Below are 27,131 nucleotides of genomic sequence, written 5' to 3' on the forward strand. Positions count from 1 at the left end.
TTAATGTCAAACTTCTCGGAATCGACGAACTCGTCAATGTCACCTTGCGTTGCTGCTCGAATCTGTAAGTGTGGTGTTTCTCCAAAGTTGAATACTTCTTGGACCCAATTAAACCCAGGTCGTAGGTTTTTTGCTTGCAAAAACGGAAAGGTAAATTGTTTGTTCATAATTTGTAAATTCTGTTTTATGAATTATTTTCTTTGATAAAAATTGATTAAAAGTGTTTTGTGATATTTGTAGAAAAAGAGTGGATGTGATTATTTCTATTGGTATGACGATGAGATGCCTACTCAAGCGAAGAATATAATTTGGGGTTTATTAAAGAGAGTCAAAGCTTTTGAAGAGGAGAAAGTTCGAGCAAAAAGAAGACGGATCCTTTTGACGATTGTTGTTGTATTGTTGGTCGTTTTATGGAAACTGTATGACTGATGAATTTTGGTTGACTGATGAGCTAAAAGAAGACGGACTTCTGTTGTTGCTTTAAATTTCTGTTTTGAAACTGTTGTTGTAATATTCAGATGTTGTATAAATACAACTGAATTTTGTTATAAACTTCTGTTTATATTCAGATGTTGAAACAGTTGTTTTAATTTACAGTTGTTGAATTTTGAAAGTGATGTAATATACAACTTCTGTACAAGGCATAGAACCATAAGATGCAGTTTCCAAATGCAGAACATATAGACTGAAGTTGCTGCATTATAGAGTAATTATTCAGAACATAGAGTAACTATTCTGCCAAAACAAACAAAATAAGGCTGAAGTTGCAACTGCATAACATATATCCAAAACAGAACAGTAAGATTACACGACTGAATACAACTTAAAGTTTAGTTCCTCAAAAACTAGATCCCAAAATATAATAGGTTGCTGCTACATAACATATAGACAAAATAAGTTCCTAAGATACTACTTCTTGCTGAAGTTTGCCTTCATCTGCTGCAATTGGGAAGTTGTGACAGCATCTTGACCCTTCCACCTCAAGCCTCTACCCTTAAAACCAAGGTCAATTCCTGTTGGAGCTGCACTCTTATAAGTTGAACCACTTACCATAACTCGTTGGCTTGATGTTCCGGGATGCAGTTTGCCAAATAATGAACCACAATCAGTAAGTTATTTGTAAGTCATATTATAGATGAAATATGTATGATTATATACCTTTAATATTTGAGTTCCACTTGTAGCTGTGTAGATGCCAAATCCAACATTTTTGGACCTTTTTTGTGCTCCTTTTTCAGCATCTTCTTTGCTTGCACCCCTTCCTCTTTTTTTGGCTGGTAGTTGCTTTACCCTTTGGAGGAAGTTGACTACCTAATCCTCTTCTAGCAGGCCTGCTTGAATCTGTTGAACTTGGTGTTGGTTGGCTTGAGCTTCTAGCTTCATTAACCCTTCTAAACCTTGTTGTATCAAAGCACATAGAGTTTGTAGGTTGGCTTGAGCTTCCAGCTGCATCAGGTTGGCTAGCACCTTGTGAGATTTGGCTACCTTGTTGTGAAGGCATCCAATTTTCAGCCTACATAACATTAAGCAACATCAGTGAATAACAGTGATGGAAACAGATTACTACATTCATATGAACAACAGGAAACATGTGATGGCAACAGGAAATATTTGACAAGAAATATTTACCTTACAATATCTTTTGTTATGTCCTTGTTGATGGCACTTGGAACATGTCATTTTCACTCCACACTTGGACAACTTTCCATATTTCTTTTTTGGTTCATCTTTGCCTTTTCTTCTGTTCCTCTGAGGTCTACCAGGCATGGGTTTAGGTTTGGGAGGCTCTATCTTAGGATTGTTTGTTTCAGGCCACATCTTCATATTTGTCATAGGCTGGATGAAATACTTATATGCTTTTAAGAAGGTATCCCTCTTATACCAATGCTCTACTGCCTGTTCAGGTTCTTCGTTTATGTGATAGTATGCAAGAACAACATGTTGACATGGAATACCCCTCAACTGCCAAGCTCTACAAGTGCAAACCTTATCAGTCAGATTAACTACATGCTTATGCAACCCTTCTCCAATCTCAAATTCAACATTAGCATTCCAAAGGACAGTACATTTTCTAGCATGGTCTTTGCTATCCTCTAACAATAGCCTTGCCATAGGTGATATATTAGATATCCAAGTATCAGTATATTTCAACATATCCACTTGCCTAGTCATTATTTTCCTTCTAATCTCCTCCAACATAGTTATAATTGATTTATGCCTAGAAGCTAAAATCCATGAATTAAAGGTCTCACACATATTATTTTCAACAACATCACACTTGGAATGCACTTCAAAATAAGCTCTAACCCATGACTTTTTTGGATAATATAACAAATCCCTACAAATATCCTTACCAAGTTTGTCCATTTTCTCAAGCTCATCTTTAAACTTAACTTCATAACTAGATTTAGAGCACCTCCAAAACTGTTTTCTCCTTTCCTCTCCTTTCCATTTCTTATGCCAATTAGACCATATATGCCTGGCACACATCCTAAATTCAGCATTAGGTAAAACTTCATTCATAGCTGCAGCAAATCCCTACACAATAATTAATTCAAATTACAACAGCATATTACTACACAAAATTGAATACTTAACAGCAACATAATACTAATTACTTAATAAAATAACAGAATACTTAAGTACTTAACAACTGAACATATCACATTAATGAACATCAAATACCAAAATTACTTAATAGGCTACTTAAGAGACAACAGAACAGAATACTTACCTTTTGCATATCTGCCATCACAGTCAATCCTTCTCCAGTTCCCAATTGCAAATCATCTTTCAAGTAGTTGATGAAAAAACTCCAGCTATATTTTGTCTCCTGGTCCACAACTGCCCATGCTATAGGAAACATTTGCTGATTTCCATTCTTGCCAACAACAACTAGAAGCTCACCTTTACAAGCACCCTTTAAGAAACAATCATCAAAACCTATGATTCTCCTACATCCTTCTAACCAACCTTTCTTCAATGCATCAAAGCACACATAAAAGTAAACAAAGAGATTTTTTCCTGGCTCAGTTTCACTGTCCATCCTTACCCAACATGAGCTACCAGGATTGGTCTATTTTATCATATCAGCATAATCACATAACCTTGCAAACTCCATATTCCAATCACCCATGGACTCTCTGAGAACACACAGTTTAGCCCTATAACAAATTGTCTTGCCAACATACAATCCTAGCTTGTCCCTACACAACTCCTGTATTTCCCATATCCTTATGTGGGGACTGCTTAGTTATTTCATCTTTGAATTTCTTTGCAACAAACTTTGAAGTGCACAACTTATTCTTATTTGAAGTATCACATTTATGTACTAGGTAGTAGTTCTTTACTTTAAAATCACCTGAATCTCTATCAATACAAGCATAACACACCCATTTGCATATCTTTGATTTACACTTAGCCCTCACCCTATGTGGTTCATTTCGTCTCAATTTAATCTGCACCTTGTACTCAATTGCATAATTTGCTAATGCTTTCCGAAACTCTATAGCATTCTCAAAAATCATCCCAAGTTCAAATATAGCAACTTCACAATCAGGATCATACCTGACTTTTGTACTCCTCCTTCTTGCTGGTATATCAACACCAGGAATAGCTTCAGGATCTAACTCTTCTGTGCTATCTTCACTATCAGCCTATGAACTATCAATAAACTGCTCATCACCACCTAATTTACCTACATATCTTGAAGTCGTGTTTCTTCCAATATCCTCAAATCCTCTGTCAATACCTGCTTCTCCTAGTGGTATCTCATCTATTGTAATTGGTTTTTTCCTCTGCTTACCCTGCCTCTTGCTCCTCATTTCATCCCTTAGAGATCTCAATTCATCATCAACATCTGAATCATCTTCTTCTGGAAGAACATCTTCTTCTGATTCACTACTCTCAACATCTGATTGCACTTCATCTTCATTAACATTATGGTCCGGTGGTTCATCTCCATCAGCAACATTTACAGTTGGTTCAGAAGAATTGTGAGTTGGTTCAACATCATTCAAAGTTGGTTCAATAAGAGGCTCAATAGGTGGTTCAACAGCATTGTGAGTTGGTTCAGTAGGCGGCTCAATAGGTTCTTCAGTATTTGTATTACTCCCAAGTGTTGCCCTAGCTTTAAATTGGTCATTACCACCCCCACCTACTTCTACCCCACATAAAAGACCAACATTTTCTTCGACTACTTCAGGCTGACTCACACCATGACGCAAATAAACATCCAAAATATCACCATGTTTTAAATCTTTCACAAATTCATATAACTGAAAATCAGAAAAGACTTTGATAAAATCACCATCTTTTTCCTTTTGACAATAAAACCCTTCGACAACTGCATACCCAAGATCTTTAGCATAAACAGACAACTCGACAACACTAAAATGGTCTTTATCGATAGCAACAGCAAAAACATCTAATTCCCCTTGGTATAGTGGGACAGGTTGCTCGATAAATGTACCCCCATGGTGAAAGCGAGTTAAAATATAGTCATCCTCCATAATATTCCCTTACATAAGACGACAAGGGATCAGCACAAAGGAAAACCCCAAAAAAACCCTAGCTTGAGAAATAACTTACAGATTACTTAGCCCTAGCTGTAGCACTAGAAAATAAGGAGAGATTGGACCTTGAAGCGTTGTAAATACAGTGAGAAATCAGTGGAAATACTAGATTCCAACACCATTGACCAAAAGAAGAAGAAGATTAACAGTGGTAGGACCTTTCTTCATTTTCATCGAAGGTAAAAGGAACAATGGTAATATGTTTAGATGTTTGTTTAGGGCTAGTTATCTGTATTTTAGTGGAAATAACACTATATAGCTGAGGTGGGCAGTGAGGTGGACAAATAAAATGATGTGACACGATTTATAATGGTTACTTTTGCCACGTAGACGGAGATTGCAGAACACGCGCTTGGTTAATTAATAAGCCAGCAAAAAACGTGTCTAATTGGTATGAGAATTGCCCAAGAAACGTGTCTAATTGGAAAGAGGTCTAGTTTAAGTGTCTAAGCGAAAGGTCGTGCCAACTTTAGGTGTCTCCGTATGTATTACGCCTTTTTATTAACTCGTGATTGCTAATCAACCTCTTTCTTAGTTGATTAGGTCATTTTTTTAATTTCTCTTATGAGGAAAAAAATGAGTGTCATTTCCTCAATTCAGAATCTACGGGGTCCATTCGCGGTTAAATCTTCTCGAGTTGGGTTAAATGTAAACGGGTGGGAAAGATTTAAAGAAATACAAGGAGCAATGTGCACATCACGATAACTACAAGGTTCTAAGATGCAACTTTACGGAACTTCCTTTTTAAACTTAAATTAAAATTCACCATATATATATATACCCCTGCTTCTGCCCAAATTATTGAACTTCTAGAAAATTGAGCTTCCAGTGGACGAAGCCTTATCTTCTCCATTTGACTGCTCTAGAAAACCCTAGTCTTTCATTTCCACATTCACCAATTTTACGAGCTAGCTTAGGTACTCTTCCTCAGTCTTCTTTCAATCTTAATCTGTCAGTTTATCCGACTTTGTTTAGTGCATTCCTTTCTGTTTGAAACTGTGAGTCTGCGACTGAATAGCTTTATCATCTATTGGCTAAAGTTTGCTTAGTTTGGAACTTAATCTCTGTGGCTTTACTGTTGCTAATATCATAAAACAAAACCTCACGCTTTCTGATATTTAGACACAATCCGTTTGTTTAAACTTTGAAGCTAGTTGCATTGCAGTTTCCAAATTAATTCGGCTCTTTTTACTAGTAATTCCATGGAGCAATTTCAAACTACAGCAGCTGCGCCTCAATCCCTACTAGTATCCATTCCCCTTTATTGGGCTTGTTTTAGTTTAATAATCAATAATTTATCCTTTAAGATAAGGCAATTGTTTTAGCATGGTTCCAACTCGCACTGACGCAATCTCAAAGCACTTCATAAACTAATACTGGAAAAGTACAGATTGGCAGTTCTTTTTCTAATGTGTAATCCTTTTAGTAATAGGCTCGAGGAACAGAAAGACTGTCTGATAAGAGGGAGGATTTAAAATGTCCGTGATTTTAGTTAGTTAGCTCTCCTTATATATATTTGCGGTCTCCTTGAAGTAGAACACTTAATAGAACATTTAATGATTATTTTATGTGTTACCTCGAAAATATTGCTCTTGGATTGACCATCCAGATGGATGAGGCATATGCACATCAATTGTTGAATTTTTCTTTTGGTTATTTTCTTAAAGATTATGGGCTTATGCTATAGTCCTTTAAAGTTTTGCTGCACAAGTTTTTTTCTTGAACTTCTCTTTCTACCAAAAAGGGACCAAAGCTATCTGTTGGGGATTCTAATTATTTTAAGTTACTGGATTCTAAATTAAGAATTTGTTCAGATTCAATAAATTTCTTATGACAAATACAACGTTTGGACCAAAGGAGTTTGACCAAACCCATAACGGCAGAGCTTGCTCCGCCCCTGCTACCAAAGGCTCTCCAAAAGAGTATAGATTGAAGTGTTTACTTTTGTTAGATTTTTGAGTTGATGCCTGTATGATTAGATCTCTTTATGCTTCCTTATTCTATGAACTTCTTTCAACCAATTCCCAGTTGTTAAGCATGCGAAATATGAGTCACCGGTATATGAAGTCACAGCATCAATAGTACCTGCATCCTAATTCAAGAATGTGCTTGCGTTTCAGCATTTATATCTTTAATTTTACTCACTGTGCGTGTGTATTCTTTTCTACATAATGGACTGTTTTTAATACCTTTTGTTTGGCAATGGTGCCCTATGCTGCAGACCTTTTTTCTTGAGTATGGCTGCGACCTTCACTTCAGTTTGTTCGATTGCTTCCACCAGCCAAGCAGTGGATAAGAAACTCATAAATTCTTCTGAAATTTTATCGTCATTCTCTGCGATTTCTTCGAGTTCATTAGGGGGCAGGAGAAAGAATACAGTTTTAAAGAAAAGATACGATTTCAAGATTCAGGCTGCGACCAAGAAGTTACACTTCAATCAGGATGGTGATGCCATTAGGAAGCTGCAAGTAAGCTTGATAGGAAATTCTAACTCATTTATCTTGGATGGACACCCCATCCTCTTGTCTACCCCATTAATTCTTGTTATTCCGTGGCCTTCCTATTCAGGCAGGTGTTGACAAGCTTGCAAATTTAGTAGGTGTTACTCTTGGTCCAAAAGGAAGAAATGTAGTTCTTGAGAGCAAGTATGGCTCTCCCAAAATTGTAAATGATGGTGTTACTGTAGCTAGAGAGGTAAACCTTCCAAACCCGCTATCTGATTGTGTTCTTCTGGTATTCAACTGTCAAAAGATGTGCATGTGTTGTGACCTTATGATGTATTGACCGCAATAAACGCTGAAATTGCTCTTGCTTTGTGCTTTTTCTGCATATTACTCATAAAGCTATTTTAAAAAGATTTTGTACTCCATTATTTATTTCATTACACTTGAAGTGCAGTATTCAGCCCAGTTACTATGGTTCAACTATGTGGGAATAAATGTGTTGTTATGTATACTCTGGGTTGCTCTACAGGTTGAACTGGAAGACCCTGTTGAGAATATTGGTGCAAGTTTGGTGAGACAAGCTGCTTCAAAGACAAATGACTTGGCTGGGGATGGCACAACTACATCTGTTGTTTTGGCACAGGGGCTCATAGCTGAAGGTGTTAAGGTTTGTAAGAAGTTGCTTGCATTTTGCAAGCTATTTCGAGGATATGATGGTGTTATGATTGATGTAGCTTCCTTAATGCTGGTTATTCAGGTGGTTGCAGCTGGTGCAAACCCTATTCAGATTACCAGGGGCATTGAGAGGACCACTAAAGCCCTGGTCGCTGAGCTGAAAAAGATGTCTAAAGAGGTGAAAATTATGCAAATCTATGTTAAAGTTCATTGATGACTTGAGTACAACTGCTTCACTAAACTTGGTTTTGAAACAACTATTCTTTCTAAAGTTGTGCTCTTATTCCTTCTTGATAATTGTTTAGGTTGAGGACAGCGAACTAGCGGATGTAGCTGCAGTTAGTGCAGGAAACAACTATGAAGTTGGAAATATGATAGCAGAAGCAATGGGTAAAGTGGGTAGGAAAGGTGTAGTGACTCTTGAGGAAGGGAGAGGTTCTGAGAACAGCTTGTATGTTGTGGAAGGCATGCAATTTGACCGTGGCTATATCTCCCCATACTTTGTTACAGACAATGAGAAGATGGTAGCTGAATATGAAAACTGCAAGGTATGATTAGCCATGACATTTCTTTTTGCATGTTATCTTCGAATACTATTTCCTGGATGTACTAAAGAATGTGTTATGGATAAATTGTTTTTTTAAATTTTCAGCTGCTTCTGGTAGACAAGAAGATAACAAATGCAAGGGACTTGGTTAATGTTTTGGAAGAAGCAATCAGGGGTGGATACCCAATATTGATAATCGCTGAAGACATTGAGCAGGAAGCTCTAGCCACTCTGGTTGTGAACAAACTTAGAGGAGCACTGAAAATTGCTGCACTCAAAGCCCCTGGTTTTGGGGAGCGAAAAAGCCAATATCTTGACGACATTGCTATCCTTACTGGAGGTCTGTCGACAATTAAGTGATTGTAGTGTTCCATGAAAGTTGTGTTTACTTGTCAAGTATGTTTTTGCAACGTGCACTCAGGTACTGTCATCAGAGAGGAGGTTGGTTTATCCCTGGACAGGGCTGGAAGCGAGGTCTTAGGCCATGCTGGAAAGGTGGTGTTGTCAAAGGATTCAACAACAATTGTTGGTGATGGTAGTACCCAGGAAGCAGTAAACAAAAGAATTGCCCAAATTAAAAGAATTGTTGAGGTGCAACTTTGTTTTATAGATATTTCGGATGTGGATCAATTTGTTGCAGTACTCACAATTCTACCATATTGGATTGTCATACAGGCAACTGAACAGGATTACGAGAAGGAAAAACTGAATGAGAGAATTGCAAAACTATCAGGGGGCGTTGCTGTAATTCAGGTTACTTGATGATTCAGTTATTTAGGTTGATTTTGTCTTTTTGGGTGTCATATGCCAAGTATAATTGTTCTTGCTCTGTTCTGGGGTTCTTAATTCCAGGTTGGTGCACAAACTGAAACGGAACTCAAAGAAAAGAAATTGAGAGTAGAGGATGCTCTCAATGCGACAAAGGTTTGTTTTAGTGGCGATGCAGTTATGGCATCTCTATGAACTTGAGACTCTCAACAAGTATAATCTTACTGGGGTAATGATATTGCTCTTTGGTAACTAAAGGCAGCCGTTGAGGAAGGCATTGTTGTCGGCGGTGGATGCACCTTGTTGCGGCTTGCTGCCAAAGTTGAAGACATTAAAGGAACTCTTGATGATGATGAACAAAAGGTAATGTAACTTCTTAATTCGTTGAGGATGATCCCGTGTACCATAAGCTTTGTCTGTTCATGTTAAGGCTTCTGTAGGCAGATGACACTAATTCAGTTTTCATAAACACTGCAGATTGGAGCTGATATTGTCAAGAGAGCTTTGAGGTACCCTATGAAGTTAATAGCCAAGAATGCTGGTGTCAATGGAAGTGTTGTGATTGAGAAGGTAAATAAGGTTGAAATAGGTTGACTGTTTGTGTCACATTGTAGGAGAGTATCAATGATTCGTTGACTGGTTTTATGATCTTTCTTCAGGTGTTGTCCAATGACAATCCGAAGTATGGTTATAATGCAGCCACTGGAAAATATGAAGATTTAATGGCTGCTGGTATAATTGATCCTACAAAAGTAAGTATCTCAAAGTCTTTTATTCTAGCATAACATCGTGAAACCTATCCTAAAGAGAAACAACATGCTGAGAGACATGTAGATAATTTCAACTATATGTACAAGCAGTGCAGAAGTTTAACCCCCATGAATTACTTATCCAGTGTAACTTCTTATGATGTCTACTTGATGAACTTAAATGATGGCCCTCCTTGTAGTCAAAAGCAATATCTGTCACGTTCAAACTATACATATCTGATTTTCTCCTCTCTTTTATTTTTTTCTGTTCGCAAATACTTATGGAATCTTTCTCGTATTAACAGTGTGTTTCTGTAACAACCTGTCTGAATGAGAGCAAGTTTCGTTTTTTAATTCCTAACATTTTGGACTTACAAAAGAGTAATGAGTGTTGATAGAGGGCCAGTCACAGCCACGTTTCCTCCTGAGTTTCTCGGAATTCAAATATCTACTTATTTCCTCATTTTTTGGAATTAGGTGGTAAGATGTTGCTTGGAGCATGCAGCTTCTGTAGCAAGGACCTTTCTAACATCAGATGCTGTAGTTACTGAGAACAAGGAGCCTGAACCTGTGGTTGCTGGAAACCCAATGGACAATTCAGGTGCTTATCTTTAGTGAGATGCATCTAAAATGCAACGGAATGGGCTTTCTGAACTAATCAATTCTTTTATTTTGATATTAAATAGGTTATGGATACTAAGCATTTGAAGGAGGCTAGGACATGCAGAGAACGGGTATGCCGAAGTCCAGCAGTGTGCCACTACACTCTGAATAGTATGTCTTGACTCTCTTGAGTAGGAATAGTAACGTAGAGGTGATTAATTGATGAGCTCCTTTTTTCAGTGAAAGGGGTCTCATGTTCCGTCCTTTACGCAAAGGTTTATCGGGATAGGTTATTATTTCTTCAGTTCTAGAAATGGAAATTTTTTAGTGAAATTTTGTTTTTGATGCTTTAGTACGTGTAGTGGTTTCGAACCTGCTGGTGGAAACCACACGTGATTCATTATTGGGAATATTCAATTTTTTTATGAGTAGGGCAAAATGATAAATAAGAATAAAGAACACGCTTATATTTTGATTGGAAGTACTTGCCAGGCAAAAGTGTTTCCTCAAAGAGGAAAAGAGATGTTGGATTTCAACTATTTTTGTAAACATTGCTTGAGAGTATATCAAAGTTTTGTCCCTGTTACTGTGGTGACAGTCCAAGTAGTAGATACTTTATGAAATTATGGCCGTCTAACGGGACGGGCCTAAACGGGGTCAAGGGCGGATCCATCCTATTGAAGGTGGCTTCCCTTGAACCCAGTAGCTTTTGCATATACCCTGTATATGTATTAAAAAACTCATTAAATATCCATAAATATTTGATTGTGAACCCAGTTACTTATTGTATATTTACTTAAGGTCGTTATAGGAACCCATAAGCTTTAAATCCTGGATCCGCCTCTGAACGGGGTGGGATATACGAGACGAAACGGTAGGCTCATCCATCCCGCTAACAAACGGGATGGGATGGGATGGTTCGCAGGCCTAAGTGGGCCTTTTTTTTTAAAAATTAATTTTTTAAGCATTAAGTTTGGCAACGGTTAGTTTTTTGGCAATAACTAAGTTTTTAAAGTTTGCAATGACTAGTTTTTTTGACTTATTTAATAAACTTAAAACTTAATAAATTATAAAGAACCTAAGTAAAGAATTATAAAATATTAAAATAAAAGACTTGTAATGGAATATTTTAGTAATTATAATAGAGTTGTAATTTATTTAATATAATTTCAAGCAATTAAGTAACTGAGTAAGAGTGTAAGATAAATCATAAAAAATATTCAAGGCTTAGAGCTTTTTATTTTATTAATAGAACTTTCAAATTTCACATACAAATATAATTCTTTTGAAAAACACCTAATCTACGCGGCCACCTTCTAGGAAGAGTTCTGTTTGAAGTTTGAACTAGGCCTCTTAGTAGCCAATTATAAATTATCATACTAATATTTGTAAGCTCCTATATAGCTTCGTTGTAAATTATCTATAATTTCTCTCGGACATTGTTCTGGAATTGACAATGTTGATTGATGTTCCATGAGTTCCATATCGTCATTGCTCCAGTGCTAAGTATCTCATTGTATTCTTCTTCTTTCATAGTAGTTAATTTTTCAAAACCAAGATTTCTTTTTTCTGAATTAATCCAATCTCTGAATAATACGGAAAGCTCTAGGTTGTCCTCCGCTAATGAATGTCTATGATCTCCGATTTGAAATCTTGCCGCGCTAAAAGCACTCTCTGATGCTATTGATGATGCTTGAATAGCCATGATTTCTCGGGCCATTATTAAAAGTGTTGGAAAAGCCTTGCCACGCTCCTTCCACCATGCCAAAAGTTGTTCGTTGCCTTCTTCGTCTTTAATACTTTCCAATTCTTGATTAAGATAAGAATCAAGTTCATCATCAATAGAGGAATCAAAACCTATTATATCATTCATACCTTCCCATAGAACTTCTATTCTAACCTTAGAAGTAGAAGGAGAAGTTTCATCACCTATTGTTTCCATAGATTTATATTTATCAAACATTGATCTAGCATAAGAATATATGTTAGCTTGGCAGTTTTCGAGATATGGTTGTTCATTTTTTTTTTGAATTGCTAAATTCTCATAAATTTTACGAAAGTCCCTTTGCACCTCTTAATTTTGAAGATGGATTAAGTAGAGTCGAAATTAAATAAACTTGGGGAATAACGAAAAAATACTTTTTAAATTTTGCAATCATTTCATTAATGGTCGGTGCATAAGTTGGATTTGTTTTATACTTATCAAATACAACCGAAATTTCACAAATATACCATAATATTTGTGTAACAGTAGGATAGTATATACCAGAAAATTATTTTGTAGCATAATAAAAAATTTCTAAAAATTTAGTAAGCTCTTTAATCTCATCCCAATCAGAATCAATAATTTGATCAGCAGGGATACCATTATGCATATTAAATATCTTTTGTATAGGCACCCGATAATCATAAGCAAACTTTAAGCATTTCGTAAGTAGAAATCTACCTAGTACAAACATCTTTTGGATTTTTTATATATAAAAAGTTAGAACTAACACATTGTTGAGCAAATTCACGAAGTCTACTCACTTTATTAGTACGGAAAATATAGCCGCAAACATGTTATACTTTACTACACGCATCAGAAAATAAATTAATACCATCTTTTACAACCAAGTTAAAAATATAGCATGCATATCTAACAGTTAAAACTTTATAATGAGCCCATGAAAATCAACTATTTGTAGAACAATAGTTGTAATATACGCTCCAGTGTGTTTTAAATCAACAAACTTAAAATCAATAATACGTTTTTGCATGTTCCAGTGATGATCAACTCAATGACAGGTAACAGTTAAATAATCACAACCATTAGGATTACGACCTATATCAGATGTGATATACACTTTACAATCTAAGTGAAAAAATACACAACGAATATTCTGAAGATATTTGGTTTGAAATTTAAGAACATCATTTCTAACTGTGGTCTTAGGAAAACCTTAAAAAGCAGGATTATAAGTTTCTTGTATGTAATGCACAAAAGTTTGGTGAGAAGGAAAAGTAAAGGTAAGCCACCATTTTTGCTAAGTTTTCACGATCTCTATCTTTATTATAGGGGAGTAAAATAGTACCAGAAGCAGGGTCAAGATATTATTGTAAAAAGTTAGAACCCCCCGCCAGATCCACTAGGAGCGTCAGTACCGGTGCTAGGCTCCCTAATTTTTTCGGCTTCTATTTGTGCTTGCATCCATAAAGATTTGTGCTCTTTAAGTGAGTGCCTGATTAAACCCCCCGTCCCACCACATTTGGTATGTATAGATTGTTGCTTACATTTTTCACATATAGCACGTTGATTGACTTTATCATATTTAAAAAAATTTCATACAAGTGATGTTTTAGCACGTTCAACCTTAGGCTTACCCCTTAGAGGAGGTACATGATGACTATAAAATATTCATATATTATATACTTAAAAATAAATTATTTTAAATAATATATATATATATATATAATATGTCAATTATCTGTATTTTCTAATAGTATTTTGCAGGAAATAAAAATATATGATAAAGTAAATAAAGGAATAAAAAGAGAAGCACGAGACATCATGGCAATAGAAGCACGACGCATCATGGCAAAAGAACCACGAGACATCGTGGCACCTTATGAGATTTGATTTCTATAAATAGGATATTTGTGTTGAAAGGGGGAGGAAGATCATATGTGCCTAATTAACAACTTTTCTCTAGTTTTGGTCTTTGCTTCTTTCTTTATCTATTTCATATTATCTTGTAGTTTTGAACGGTCGTTTTGAACTTTTGCATTTTGATCGCCAGTTTTCGGGCATGACTTGCCCCGTGTAACGTATTATGCCTGATGTAGATCGTTGGTTTTGGTTTTCAGGAAAAATCGGAATGAATTTGAAGGAAGAATCTCAGTTGAAAGCTTTGAATTTGAAAGGTTGACTAAGAGTTGACTTATTTGTATATGAGTTCGGATCGGAAATTTTATGATTTGGATAGTTTCGTTGGGTGATTTATGACTTAGGAGCGCGATCGGAATGCATTTTTGGAAGTCCGTGGAAGGATTTGGCTTGAATTGGTAAAGTTAATATTTTGGCGAATTCCGGTTGATAGGTGAGATTTTGATCCGATGGTCGGAATGGAATTCCGAGAGTTGCTGTAGCTTCGTTATATCATTTGTGATGTGTGTGCAAAATTTCAGGCCATTTGAACGTCGTTTGGTCGATTTTTTGATCGAATTCGGATTTCGAAAGTTTTGGAATTCTTAGGCTTGAATCCGAGGGTGATTTGATATTTTGATGTTGTTTTGAGCGTTCCGAAGGTTGTAACAAGTTTGAATTATGTTATGGGGTGTGTTGGCATGTTTGGTCGGGGTCCCATGAGGCTCGGATATATTTTGGAAGAGTTTTTGGAAGATTTTGCCGTTTTGAGCATAAGCATGTAATGATCCAAAGGTCCATTTTTAGTTCTAGAGATCAAAATTTGATTTTGAGAATTCCGAAATTTTGATAATGAATTATAGGACTGATCTGGAAAGTTTGGTCTAATATTATCAAGTCGCGATTGAGTTTTTGACACGAAACATGAGTTAATTGTTTAACGAGCGAAATGGGTATTGAACTGAGCAAATGAGCTCCGAATTGAGTTTCGACTGAAGGACTATGTTCGTATTATTATTTGTGACTCATAGGAACAAGAATCATTGAATTCCGAGTTCGTATGATGAAGTTAGAGCCTTTTTAGTGAAAAGAAAAGTTGCTGCAATTTTCTAGGCAGTTTCTGCATTTTTCACACGCGTGAACAGTAACCGTACCTGCGTGAACAGTATCTGTGTACAGTACCATGTACAGTAAATATGAACAGTCCCGTGTACAATACATATGAAGAGTACACCGTATACAGTACCGTGAACAGTACCCATGAACAGTAACCACGGAAATTCTGGACAGAATGTTGAGTTTCCATTTTCCGTTTTTACCAAATTGGAGCTCGGGGAGAAGCGATTTTCGGGAGATTTTTAGAGAAAACAACGGGGTAAGTGTTCTTAACTTAATTTTGGTTAGATTACCTGAATCTATTACTAGTTTTGACATTTAATTGGTGATTTTAGTTGGGAAAAATTTGAAAACCCTCTTAGTTTAATTTGAAGATTTGGGGGTCGAGTTGATGTCGGATTTTAGTAAAATTGGTATGGTTGGACTCGTGGTTGGATGAGGTTTCATATTCCGTAATTTTTGTCGGGTTCCGAGACGTGGGGCCCACGGGCGAATTTTGAGTGCAATTTCGGATTTTTAATGGAAAATGTAAAATTTCACATGGAATTAATTCCTATATTTTTTATTAACTGAATCGAATTATTGTGGCTAGATTCTAGGCATTCGGAGGTCGATTTGAGAGACAAAGACATCGCGAGCTAGAGGATTAGCAAGTTCGAGGTGAGTAATGATTGTAAATGATGTCCCGAGGGTTTGAAACCCCGAATTTGCACATCGTAGTGCTATATTGAGGTGAGACACGCGCTGGATGATGAGCGCGGAGTTTTTTACTACCGGGGATTGTGACTTGGTCCATCCCGATTGATGATTTTACCGCATATTTGATTGAAACTTATTTGTTATCATCATGATTTGGACTGATTGCCATACTTGGGCTTCGTGCCAATTATTTGAATCCTTTGAGAATTTTTATCACTATTTCCTTACTGTTTTGACTTATATTTAAACTTAGTCCTGTTGATAATTATTGTTTTACAAACTCAGCCGCTTTTATGCAGATTTGAAAACTCAAATGATATTTCTAAATGGTATTTGGGATGAGAACTACTGTTTTACAAATGCCCGAGGGGCTTATGATGATTTCCGGACGGAGTGAGGCCGATGGCCATATGTGAGGATATGCTGAGTGATATGAAGCCGATGCCTAAGATACTATTTATGCCACGAAATGGCTTGAGTGATGTGAGGTCGAGTGATATGAGGCCAAGAGCCTGAGATACTATTTATGCCACGATGTGGCTTGAGTGATGTGAGGCCGAGTGATATGAGGCCGAGGGCCTGAGATACTATTTATGCTACGAGGTGGCTTGAGTGATGTGAGGATATGCTGAGTGATGATGCCACAAGGTGGCTTGATATAGCGTTTGGGCCGTAAGGAGCTCCTCCGGAGTCTGCACACCCACAGTGAGCGCAGGTACCCATTGTTCTGAGTGATTGATACTATGCCTGAGGGGTTGATATGAGTTATTGTGAGGTATCCCGAGGGGTTGATACTATTCTGAGACTGAGCCCGAGGGGCTGTCGCTGTTCTGATATTGAGCCCGAGTGGAGGTTTGTTGTACATGTTTTGCCCGAGGGGCTTTTACATTTCTTTCATTTTTGTTACTCACTTGCAAACTACTTGCTTTACTTGTTGGAAAAAGGAATTTTCACTTGATTTCTCACTGCTTTACTGTTTAAAGTGATTTTACTGCTTCAGCATGGAATGCCTTGTGTTTTTGCGTGATTTCTTGCCTTCAGTTTTTATTTATTATTATTACTCACTGAGTCGGAGTACTCACATTAATCCCTGCACCTTGTGTGCAGATTCAAGTATGTTTTGGCAGATCGGAGGCAGAGTCATCAGAGTTTAGCAAGGTAGCTGTCGGCGTTCGCAATACTAATTTTCTCTCTCCTCATTTCATTAGTCTGTATTTTTACACTCCAGGCTTTCAATTGTATTTATACCTGTTACATCTCGCATTTTCGTACGTTACAATTTCGTTTTTAGTTAACCGACGCAGACGCGGGGATGAGATCATCTTGACATACTTAAGCTATTTATAACAAGCGGAAAAAATAAGTTCCATGAATGTTAAAGGATGCACGAATTAGGGAAAAGGAGTTTCGTTGAAAGTGGCCAATATGGGATAAAATACGGGTTAAGCGATAATACCCGATAATTATAAACTAGTACCATGCAAGGTACCATATGACCATGGTAGTATAATATATAAAGTATATATGAAGTATTTAAATAATAATAATAATAATAAAATAAATATAATTTTAAGTAATTTGTGATAATTTTAAATTATGCGAGTAATTGATTAATTACCGGGTAACAGGACATTACCCAGTTAACTAATAAGCGGACAAAATTTAATTAAATAACCCAAAGCCACACGGCATAAGGCCACAATGGCTAAAAAATGACTCATAGGTCATTAAAGCCATGTGGCTAAAGCCTTATCCAAATAAGACTTAATTATGAGACATGTAAGTCTTATTTTAATGGTTTGTTTAAAAAATGTAAAAAAAGGTATCTTGTCTTTTGATCAGACAAGCAAGCATTAAAGAAAATCATTTTCATTCATAAGGATTAAGAAGCTTGAAACAACAAATCTTCTATTTAGCCAAAGAGTAGCAACACAGTAATGTTTTCTTGAAGCAACAAATCTTATATTTCGCCAAAGAGTAGTAACACAGTAACGTTCAGAAACAAGAACTTTGAAATCAGAAAACGTTCGAGGCAACCACGATTTCATTCTAACGTCAAAGAATCCGGGTGTAAATTTCACAAAAGCAGATTCATTCAAATAATTCAAGAAAAAGGTATGTTAAGGCTAATTTCCTTCATTTTAGCATGATATCGTAATTACACAAGTTTAATAACGAGGCATAGAGAAAAATTTGTATCCCGAAATTTATGTATATTTTGCTAGTCTCGCAAATTACATATATTTTCCTAGTTTTGTAAGTTACCATATTCTTCTTGTCGGGACTGCATATTCAGTTAAGTATTTCCTTCTTCCGGTCAAAGAGTAGAAAGTTTACATATATACAGTATTAAAAGTATTTTCATTACCATCGAGCTATAATTGATGGGCAGGCCTCTATTGGGCAACCTCTGATCAGATGGTAAGTTATATGACGATCCTACTGTGGCCGAGCGCATATGGGCGAGCCCAGTTGATCGAGATACAGAGCCTAGTATGGCCGAGTGCTTATGAGCGAGCCTACTACGGCAGAGCAGATATATATGTATACCGAGCCTTATAGGGTCGGACAGCTATTTTACTTACTATATTGAGAGAATTGAGTCAGTATTATCAGATGAGCATATCCTCGAGCTTTATTTGACTCCCAGTTGTTCTCAGTTGTTATATTATCAGTTCAATTTCAGCTTTCAGTATATTGCCTTACATACTCGGTACATTATTTCGTACTGACGTCCCTTTCTGGGGACGCTGCATTTCATGCATGCAGGGTCAGACAGACAGACGGGTAGACCTCCTCAGTAGGTGTTTCCTGAGATCAACTTTATCGGTAAGCTCCCCTTCTCTCGGAGTTATCGGGGCTAGCAGTGGGGTGTGTTTCTTGTGTATATATGTAGATAGGTTATGGGTAGGTCGGGTCCCTGTTCCGATCATAGTACATCTATCATTAGAGGCTTGTAGATATGTCCTGTCAGTTAATGCAGTATGTTGGACTGGTAGTCCCCGTACGTATATTTTATTGGCTTGTCAGTTGTAGTAAATATGACGGCCTTGCCGGCCCAGCCTTATGTTGATGGTTAGTCAGCGTTAGTCTCTATTCACATTTATATTTTAGATTGTACATTTTCTTGCAGCCCATGGCCAAGAATATGACATTACATGTTCAAAGTCTCTGAGTCACAGGTGATACGCAAGGATAGTTGAGGCACTGAGTGCCAGTCTCGCCCCTAGGCATGGGGCGTGACAAAAGTGGTATCAGAGCAGTTCTGTCCTAGGGAGTCTACAAGCCGTGTCTAGTAGGGTCTTGTTTATAAATGTGTGGTGCACCACATTATATAAGCAAGGGACTACAGGGCATCTAGGAGTTGGTTACCTTTTTTTTCAAATCTAAATCGTGTTGTAGCACTGAGTTGTAGAAAATTTGAGTTAAACTTACGTATTGACATTTGCAGGCACAGATGGCGATAACTAGGAAGACTACAGCTAGTCAGAGGAGAGAACCAACAGTAGGTGAGGGGACTAGCAGGGTACCCCCAACAGATGGGGCCCAATCGGAGTCGCAGGGAGAGACCCCTACTCAGCGATTACCGACTCCTCTGCCACCTGAGGAGATTCCTAGGGAGACCACACATCCAGTTCCCCCTCCGCTTCCATCAGATCAGGACTTGAGGGGTGTGGTGCATTTGTTGGCACAGTTGGTAGCTACCCAGCAACAGGCTAGGGCATCCTCTAGTGCAGGACCTTCTGAGGGATCTGGGAGTTCAAGAGTCCGAGAGTTTATTGCTTTGAATCCCCCAGAGTTCACGGGGACAGATCAGAGGGAGGACCCGCAGGATTTCATAGATCAGCTTCATAGGATTTTTCGGGTTATGCATACCACAAAGAAAGAGGCAGTTGAGTTAGCCGCTTTTCGACTCCGAGATATAGCCATCCTTTGGTATGAGGGATGGGAAAGGTCTAGGGGACGTAATGCCCCTCCTTCTATTTGGGAGAATTTTTCAAATGCCTTCCTTGACCAGTACTTACCACGAGAAATTCGACAGGCCCGACTCGATCAGTTTCTAGCACTCAAGCAGGGCAATATGAGTGTTCGAGAATATAGTCTTCGTTTTGACTCCTTGGCCAGATATGCACCATCCATAGTTGCTACTACGCAGGATAGAATCCACAGGTTTATAGCGGGGTTGGCCCCAGAGTTGACCGAGGCGTGTGCCACCGCTGCATTATAAGATAGTATGGATATCTCGCGAATTCAGACATTTGCCCAAAATATAGAAAGGGGTAGGCGTTGGCAGCAGAGTGTGGAGAGGACTGAGTCAGGGCAACGTAAAAGGATGAGATTTGTCAGGTCGCAGGAGCAGTATCAGGGGAGCTACCGGCCCCAATACTTCAAACGACCACCTAGACCTCCGCCACCTCAGCTACAGGGGTACAAGAATGACCGCTATACTCAGTCAGGACCAGGTGAGAGCCCCAGGCGTTAGGGTTGCAACAACAACTAGGTTTGAGACAGACAGGGCCATTTCAGCCGCGATGTGCCATCTACGGTCGAGGACACTTGGGCCAATGCCGAGCCGGTTCTGATGCTTGTTATACATGTGGACGTCCCGGGCATATGATGCGAGATTGCCCAAATAAGGATTCTGGGGATATGGCGCAACCAGCGAATTCAACAATATGATCATCTATGTCTGTGCATCCTTCAAGGCCCGAGTCTCGGTCTTTGGCTGGTAGAGGTCGAGGTAGAGGTAGAGGGTTCAGTTCAGGTAGTAACCAGAATTGTATCTATGCGCTAGCAGGTCGACAGGACCAAGAGTCTTCACCAGATGTTGTGACAGGTATGTTTACTATTTGTGCTCACGATGTTTATACCTTGATAGACCCAGGATCTACCTTATCATGTATTACCCCATTTGTCACACGAAAATTTGGTATAGCGCCTCAAATACTAAGTGATCCTTTTACGGTATCTACACCGGTCGGAGAATCGATTATCGCTAGACATGTTTACCAAGGTTGTACGATAACAGTTTGTGGGCGTCAAACCTCAGCCGACCTAGTTGAACTAGAGATGTTGGATTTCGATGCTATCATGGGCATGGACTGGTTGGCAGCTTGTTATGCCATGGTTGATTGTCGAGCAAAGACAACTAGATTTCATTTTCCGGGTAAGCCAGTCCTCGAATAGGTAGGTAATACAACGACACCCAGAGGCAGGTTTATTTCCTATTTGAAGGCAAGAAAAATGATCGCAAAAGGGTGCATCTATCATATTGTACAAGTTAAAGATGCCGATGCTGAGAAATTTATACTTCAGTCTATTCCAGTAGTAAAGGAGTACGCGGATGTATTTCCAGATGAACTTCCAGGTATTCCTCCAGAGTGAGAGATTGATTTTGCAATCGATTTGCTTCCGGGAACACAACCAATATCCATCCCTCCATATAGAATGGCACCTGCCGAATTAAAGGAGTTGAAGGAGCAATTAAAAGATTTACTGGAAAAAGGTTTTACTAGGCCTAGTACCTCACCTTGGGGTGCACCGGTATTGTTTGTACGAAAAAAGGACGGATCGCTAAGGATGTGTATCGACTATAGGCAACTGAACAAGGTAACTATTAAGAATAAGTACCCCCTTCCAAGGATAGATGACTTGTTTGATTAGTTGTAGGGAGCTAGATGCTTTTCAAAGATAGATTTGAGGTCGGGGTACCACCAGGTTAGAGTTCGGGAGAAAGATATCCCCAAGACCGCCTTCAGGACCCGATATGGCCACTTTGAGTTTCTTGTTATGTCCTTCGGCTTAACGAATGCACCTGCCATATTTATGGACTTGATGAATAGCCTATTCCGACCATATTTGGATCTGTTCGTGATAGTCTTTATTGATGATATTCTGGTTTATTCACGTTCAGAGGATGAGCATGTAGATCACCTTCGAGCAGTACTCCAAACCCTCCGCGATAATAAATTGTATGCTAAGTTTTCTAAGTGTGAATTCTGGCTAAAGTCCGTAGCATTCTTGGGGCACATTGTATCCGACAGAGGTATAAAGGTAGACACTCAGAAGATTGAGGCTGTGAAATCCTGGCCTAGACCTACCACTTCGACAGAGATTCGTAGCTTTCTAGGCTTAGCAGGATATTATCGGAGGTTCGTAGAGGGGTTTTCTTCTCTTTCAGCACCATTAACAAAGCTGACGCAGAAAGCGACTAAGTTTCAGTGGACAGAGGCCTGTGAGCAGAGTTTCCAAGAGCTTAAGAACAGATTGACCTCAGCGCCAGTTCTGGCACTTCCAAATGGTCCAGATGGTTATGCCATGTATTGTGATGCCTCAGGTGTCGGGTTAGGATGTGTCCTGATGCAACATTGACGAGTAATTGCATATGCTTCAAGGCAGTTAAGGAAGCATGAGCGAAATTATCCGACCCATGACCTCGAGGTAGCTGCAGTTGTCCATGCACTTAAGATATGGCGACATTATTTATATGGTGTGCATGTTGATATATTCACAGATCATAAGAGCCTGCAATATATCCTCAAGCAAAAAGAGTTGAATTTGCGACAAAGACGATGGCTTGAATTATTGAAAGACTACGATGTTAACATTCTCTACCATCCAGGGAAAGCTAATGTTGTAGCAAATGCTTTAAGTCGCCGATCTATGGGTAGCTTAACACATGTAGAGGCCGAGAAAAGACAATTGACAAGAGAGATTCATCAATTGGCTTGTTTGGGGGTTCGATTAGTGGACTCTGGCAATGGAGGAGTTGCTCCAAAATACTGCAAAATCATCTCTCATAGCTGAAGTAAAGGAGAGGCAATACGAGGATCCAAAGTTAGTCAAGTTGAGAGAGCGGGTTCCACAACAAAAGAAGCCGTTGTTAGAACTCAAAGAAGATGGGGTTCTCAGATACAAGGGTCGTTTATGTGTTCCAGAGGTAGCAGGGCTACGAGACAAGATTATGTCAGAAGCACATTATTCATGGTATTCTATTCACCCTGGGTCGACAAAGATGTATCATGACATTAAGGATGTGTATTGGTGGAACGATATGAAAAAGAACATTGCTGAGTATGTCGCTCAATGCCCTAGTTGCCAGCAGGTGAAAATAGAGCACCAGAAGCCCGGAGGGCTAATGCAGACTATAGAGATCCCGACATGGAAATGAGAGGCGATTAATATGGACTTTATCACAGGTTTACCTCGTTCCCATCATAAGCTTGATTCTATATGGGTGATAGTCGATAGGCTCACGAAATCAACGCATTTCCTACCTGTCAGATCTACCTATACAGCAGAGGATTACGCAAAATTATATATTAAGGAGATAGTACGACTACACGGAGTACCCGTATCTATTATATCTGACCGTGGGGCCCAGTTTACAACACATTTTTGGAGGTCATTTCAGAAAGGTCTAGGAACTCAGGTGAATCTCAGCACAACTTTTCATCCACAAATAGATGGACAAGCCGAGCGCACGATTCAGACGCTCGAGGATATGTTGCGAGCATGTGTGCTGGATTTTAATAGAAGTTGGGTGAACATCTACCTCTTATCAAGTTTTCATATAATAACAGTTACCACTCCAGTATCCAGATGGCTCCGTATGAGGCTTTATATGGGCGCAGGTGCAGATCTCCCATAGGGTTGTTTGATGTTGGAGAATTTGGGTTATATGGGCCAGACCTGGTTCAACAGGCCATAGAAAAAGTAAAGCTTATCCGGGAGCGGCTGTTGATAGCTCAGAGTCGACAGAAGTCATATTCTGACGTGCGGCGACGAGATTTAGAGTACGAGGTTAATGACTGGGTATTCTTAAAGGTGTCACCTATGAAAGGTGTAATGAGATTTGGCAAGAGAGGCAAGCTTAGCCCACGGTATATTGGGCCTTATAGGATCATTTGGAGAGTGGGCCAAGTAGCTTACGAGTTAGAATTGCCCTTGGAATTAGAGTCTGTTCATCCGGGTTTTCACGTATCTATGTTACGGAAGTGCATTGGCGATCCTACCCGAGTAGTACCCACGAATGATGTACAGATTACAGAGAACTTGTCATACGAGGAAGTTCCGATTGCCATCCTAGATCGACAAATCCACAAGCTGCGGAATAAGGAGGTAGCCTCCGTGAAAGTACTTTGGAGAAACAATAATGTGGAGGAAATGACTTGGGAGGCCGAGGAAAGCATGAAGTCTAAATATCCCTACTTATTTCCTCCTCCAGAAAAGGATTCGACTGAGACATCATAATCATAAGTTATGTGTATAAATTCTTACGTTGGTCATGAGAGGCTGTCATCGTTATTCATAATTATGGTCCTGAATGTCGTTAGATTATTAAGCTCCTACGAGGAGAGTTGATAGTGGTGTTGTTACAGAGCTGACCTTGCCAAATTTATATAGATCATGGGGAGTTGAACATTCGAGGACGAATGTTTCTAAGGGGGGAAGGATGTTACATCTCGCATTTTCGTACGTTACAATTTCGTTTTTAGTTAACCGACGTAGACGCGGGGATGAGATCATCTTGACGTACTTAAGCTATTTATAACAAGCGGAAAAAATAAGTTCCATGAAGGATAAAGGATGCATGAATTAGGGAAAAGGAGTTTCGTTGAAAGTGGCCAATTTGGGATAAAATACGGATTAAGCGATAATACTCGATAATTATAAACTAGTACCATGCAAGGTACCATATGACCATGGTAGTATAATATATAAAGTATATATGAAGTATTTTTTTTAAAAAAAAATAATAAAATAAATATAACTTTAAGTAATTTGTGATAATTTTAAATTATGCGGGTAATTGATTAATTATCGGGTAACAGGACATTACCCAGTTGACTAATAAGCGGAAAAAATTTAATTAAATAACCCAAAGCCACACGGCATAAGGCCACAATGGCTAAACAATGACTCATAGGTCATTAAAGCCATGTAGCTAAAGCCTTATCCAAATAAGACTTAATTATGAGACATGTAAGTCTTATTTTAATGGTTTGTTTAAAAAATGCAAAAAAAGGTATCTTGTCTTTTGATCAGACAAGCAAGCATTAAAGAAAGTCATTTTCATTCATAAGGATTAAGAAGCTTGAAACAACAAATCTTCTATTTAGCCAAAGAGTAGCAACACAGTAATGTTTTCTTGAAGCAACAAATCTTATATTTCGCCAAAGAGTAGTAACACAGTAACGTTCAGAAACAAGAACTTTGAAATCAGAAAACGTTCGAGGCAAACACGATTTCATTCTAACGTCAAAGAATCCAGGTGTAAATTTCACAAAAGCAGATTCATTCAAATAATTCAAGAAAAAGGTATGTTAAGGCTAATTTCCTTCATTTTAGCATGATATCGTAATTACACAAGTTTGATAACGAGGCATAGAGAAAAATTCGTATCCCAAAATTTATGTATATTTTGCTAGTCTCGCAAATTACATATATTTTCCTAGTTTTGTAAGTTACCATATTCTTCTTGTCGGGACTGCATATTCAGTTAAGTATTTCCTTCTTCCGGTCAAAGAGTAGAAAGTTTACATATATACAGTATTAAAAGTATTTTCATTACCATCGAGCTATAATTGATGGGCAGGCCTCTATTGGGCAACCTCTGATCAGATGGTAAGTTATATGACGATCCTACTGTGGCCGAGCGCATATGGGCGAGCCCAGTTGGTCGAGATACAGAGCCTAGTATGGCCGAGTGCTTATGAGCGAGCCTACTACGGCAGAGCAGATATATATGTATACCGAGCCTTATAGGGTCGGACAGCTATTTTACTTACTATATTGAGAGAATTGAGTCAGTATTATCAGATGAGCATATCCTCGAGCTTTATTTGACTCCCAGTTGTTCTCAGTTGTTATATTATCAGTTCAATTTCAGCTTTCAGTATATTGCCTTACATACTCGGTACATTATTTCGTACTGACGTCCCTTTCTGGGGACGCTGCATTTCATGCATGCAGGGTCAGACAGACAGACGGGTAGACCTCCTCAGTAGGTGTTTTCTGAGATCAACTTTATCGGTAAGCTCCCCTTCTCTCGGAGTTACCGGGGCTAACAGTGGGGTGTGTATCTTGTGTATATATGTAGATAGGTTATGGGTAGGTCGGGGCCCTGTTTCGATCAATGTACATCTATCATTAGAGGCTTGTAGATATGTCCTGTCAGTTAATGCAGTATGTTATACTAGTAGTCCCCGTACGTATATTTTATTGGCTTGTCAGTTGTAGTAAATATGACGGCCTTGCCTGCCCAGCCTTATGTTGATGGTTAGTCAGCGTTAGTCTCTATTCAGTTTTATATTTTACATTGTACATTTTCTTGCAGCCCATGGACAAGAATATGACATTACATGTTCAAAGTCTCTGAGTCACAGGTGATACGCAAGGATAGTTGAGGCACTGAGTGCCAGTCTCGCCCCTAAGCATGGGGCGTGACAATACCCTAGTAGATGCTCGTGACTTGTGACACCCCAGTTAGGGCTTTGTCGGGTTGTGCTTCCGTTAATTATATCATTAAATCATATTTAAACTATTTATTAATGTTTAACTATTATTGAAAAGGCGATATAGGTTTGTTGGCTGACCTTGTCTTCACGAGAGGCGCCATCACGACCGGAGCGAGGTTTGTGTCGTGACAAGTTGGTATCAGAGCCTAGGTTACATTAGTCTCACGAGTCATGAGCAGGTTTAGTAGAGTCTCGTGGATCGGTACATAGACGTCTGTATTTATCCTCGAGACGCTGTAGAACCTTTAGGAAAACTTCACATTCTTGAATTCTTATCGCGCGTCCTTTGATTCATCTTGAAATGTAATATCAGATGTGCCGTGATGGCTTCTGATTCCCCGATCGAGGGGCGAGATGTGATCTTTGTGAGTTTGATGTTAGGCCAGTCTGGAGAACTTGAGGCCGAATATTTGCCTATGGCTTGAGCACCAAGGTGCTGATTATGTGAGCAAGTATTTTTGAACTTATATGTTCGATAGTGTCCCTATTAGTGGGAGTGATGGCTGGATAACTATGTGATGAGTATGTTAGTACTGCGAGATGTATCCATCTTGATTTGAGGCATAGCCCCGAGTTATGGGTGTGCAAAGAGTCTTTTCATGTGTCCTAGTTGGGAGTGAAGTAAATTTCATGTTGCGGTATGAGTTCAGACTTAGGAAGACTAAGTGACTGCGTAATGGTTATGACGGTGGAAGGTATACATAAATGTTAGTTTAAGGCGAAGAAGGTGGGTTATCTCATGCGAAGTGTTCTGAGGTTGTACGATCCTTATGTGTCTGTTAGATTTGCGAGTGAAGGATACGTGTTACAA

General features: G+C 38.6%; 2 protein-coding genes and 1 long non-coding RNA gene across 3 annotated transcripts; 2 read left to right on the forward strand and 1 right to left on the reverse strand.

Moving 5' to 3' along the window:
- Positions 1-1,234: 1,234 nt before the first annotated feature.
- LOC104213148 (uncharacterized) lies at positions 1,235-3,046 on the reverse strand. Its single transcript, XM_070170414.1, has 3 exons — positions 2,735-3,046; positions 1,630-2,538; positions 1,235-1,513 (listed from the first exon to the last, which is right to left on the reverse strand). The coding sequence occupies exons 1-3, from the start codon at positions 3,044-3,046 to the stop codon at positions 1,235-1,237; spliced, it is 1,500 nt and encodes a 499-aa protein (XP_070026515.1).
- A 2,328-nt stretch (positions 3,047-5,374) lies between these two features.
- On the forward strand, positions 5,375-10,946 carry LOC104240245 (ruBisCO large subunit-binding protein subunit beta, chloroplastic-like). Its single transcript, XM_009795034.2, has 15 exons — positions 5,375-5,491; positions 6,796-7,042; positions 7,143-7,268; positions 7,548-7,685; positions 7,776-7,871; positions 7,999-8,241; positions 8,346-8,580; positions 8,662-8,831; positions 8,916-8,993; positions 9,093-9,164; positions 9,267-9,371; positions 9,486-9,578; positions 9,668-9,760; positions 10,235-10,358; positions 10,444-10,946. The coding sequence occupies exons 2-15, from the start codon at positions 6,812-6,814 to the stop codon at positions 10,455-10,457; spliced, it is 1,818 nt and encodes a 605-aa protein (XP_009793336.1). The 5' UTR covers positions 5,375-5,491; positions 6,796-6,811; the 3' UTR covers positions 10,458-10,946.
- Positions 10,947-14,206: 3,260 nt separating this feature from the next.
- On the forward strand, positions 14,207-19,303 carry LOC138886957 (uncharacterized). The gene is made up of 4 exons (XR_011405923.1): positions 14,207-14,263; positions 16,908-16,958; positions 18,570-18,629; positions 19,252-19,303. It is a non-coding gene; the product is annotated as an uncharacterized lncRNA (long non-coding RNA).
- Positions 19,304-27,131: the final 7,828 nt, after the last annotated feature.

Source organism: Nicotiana sylvestris, chromosome 3, assembly GCF_000393655.2.
Source record: "Nicotiana sylvestris chromosome 3, ASM39365v2, whole genome shotgun sequence".
Taxonomy (NCBI): Eukaryota; Viridiplantae; Streptophyta; class Magnoliopsida; order Solanales; family Solanaceae; genus Nicotiana; species Nicotiana sylvestris.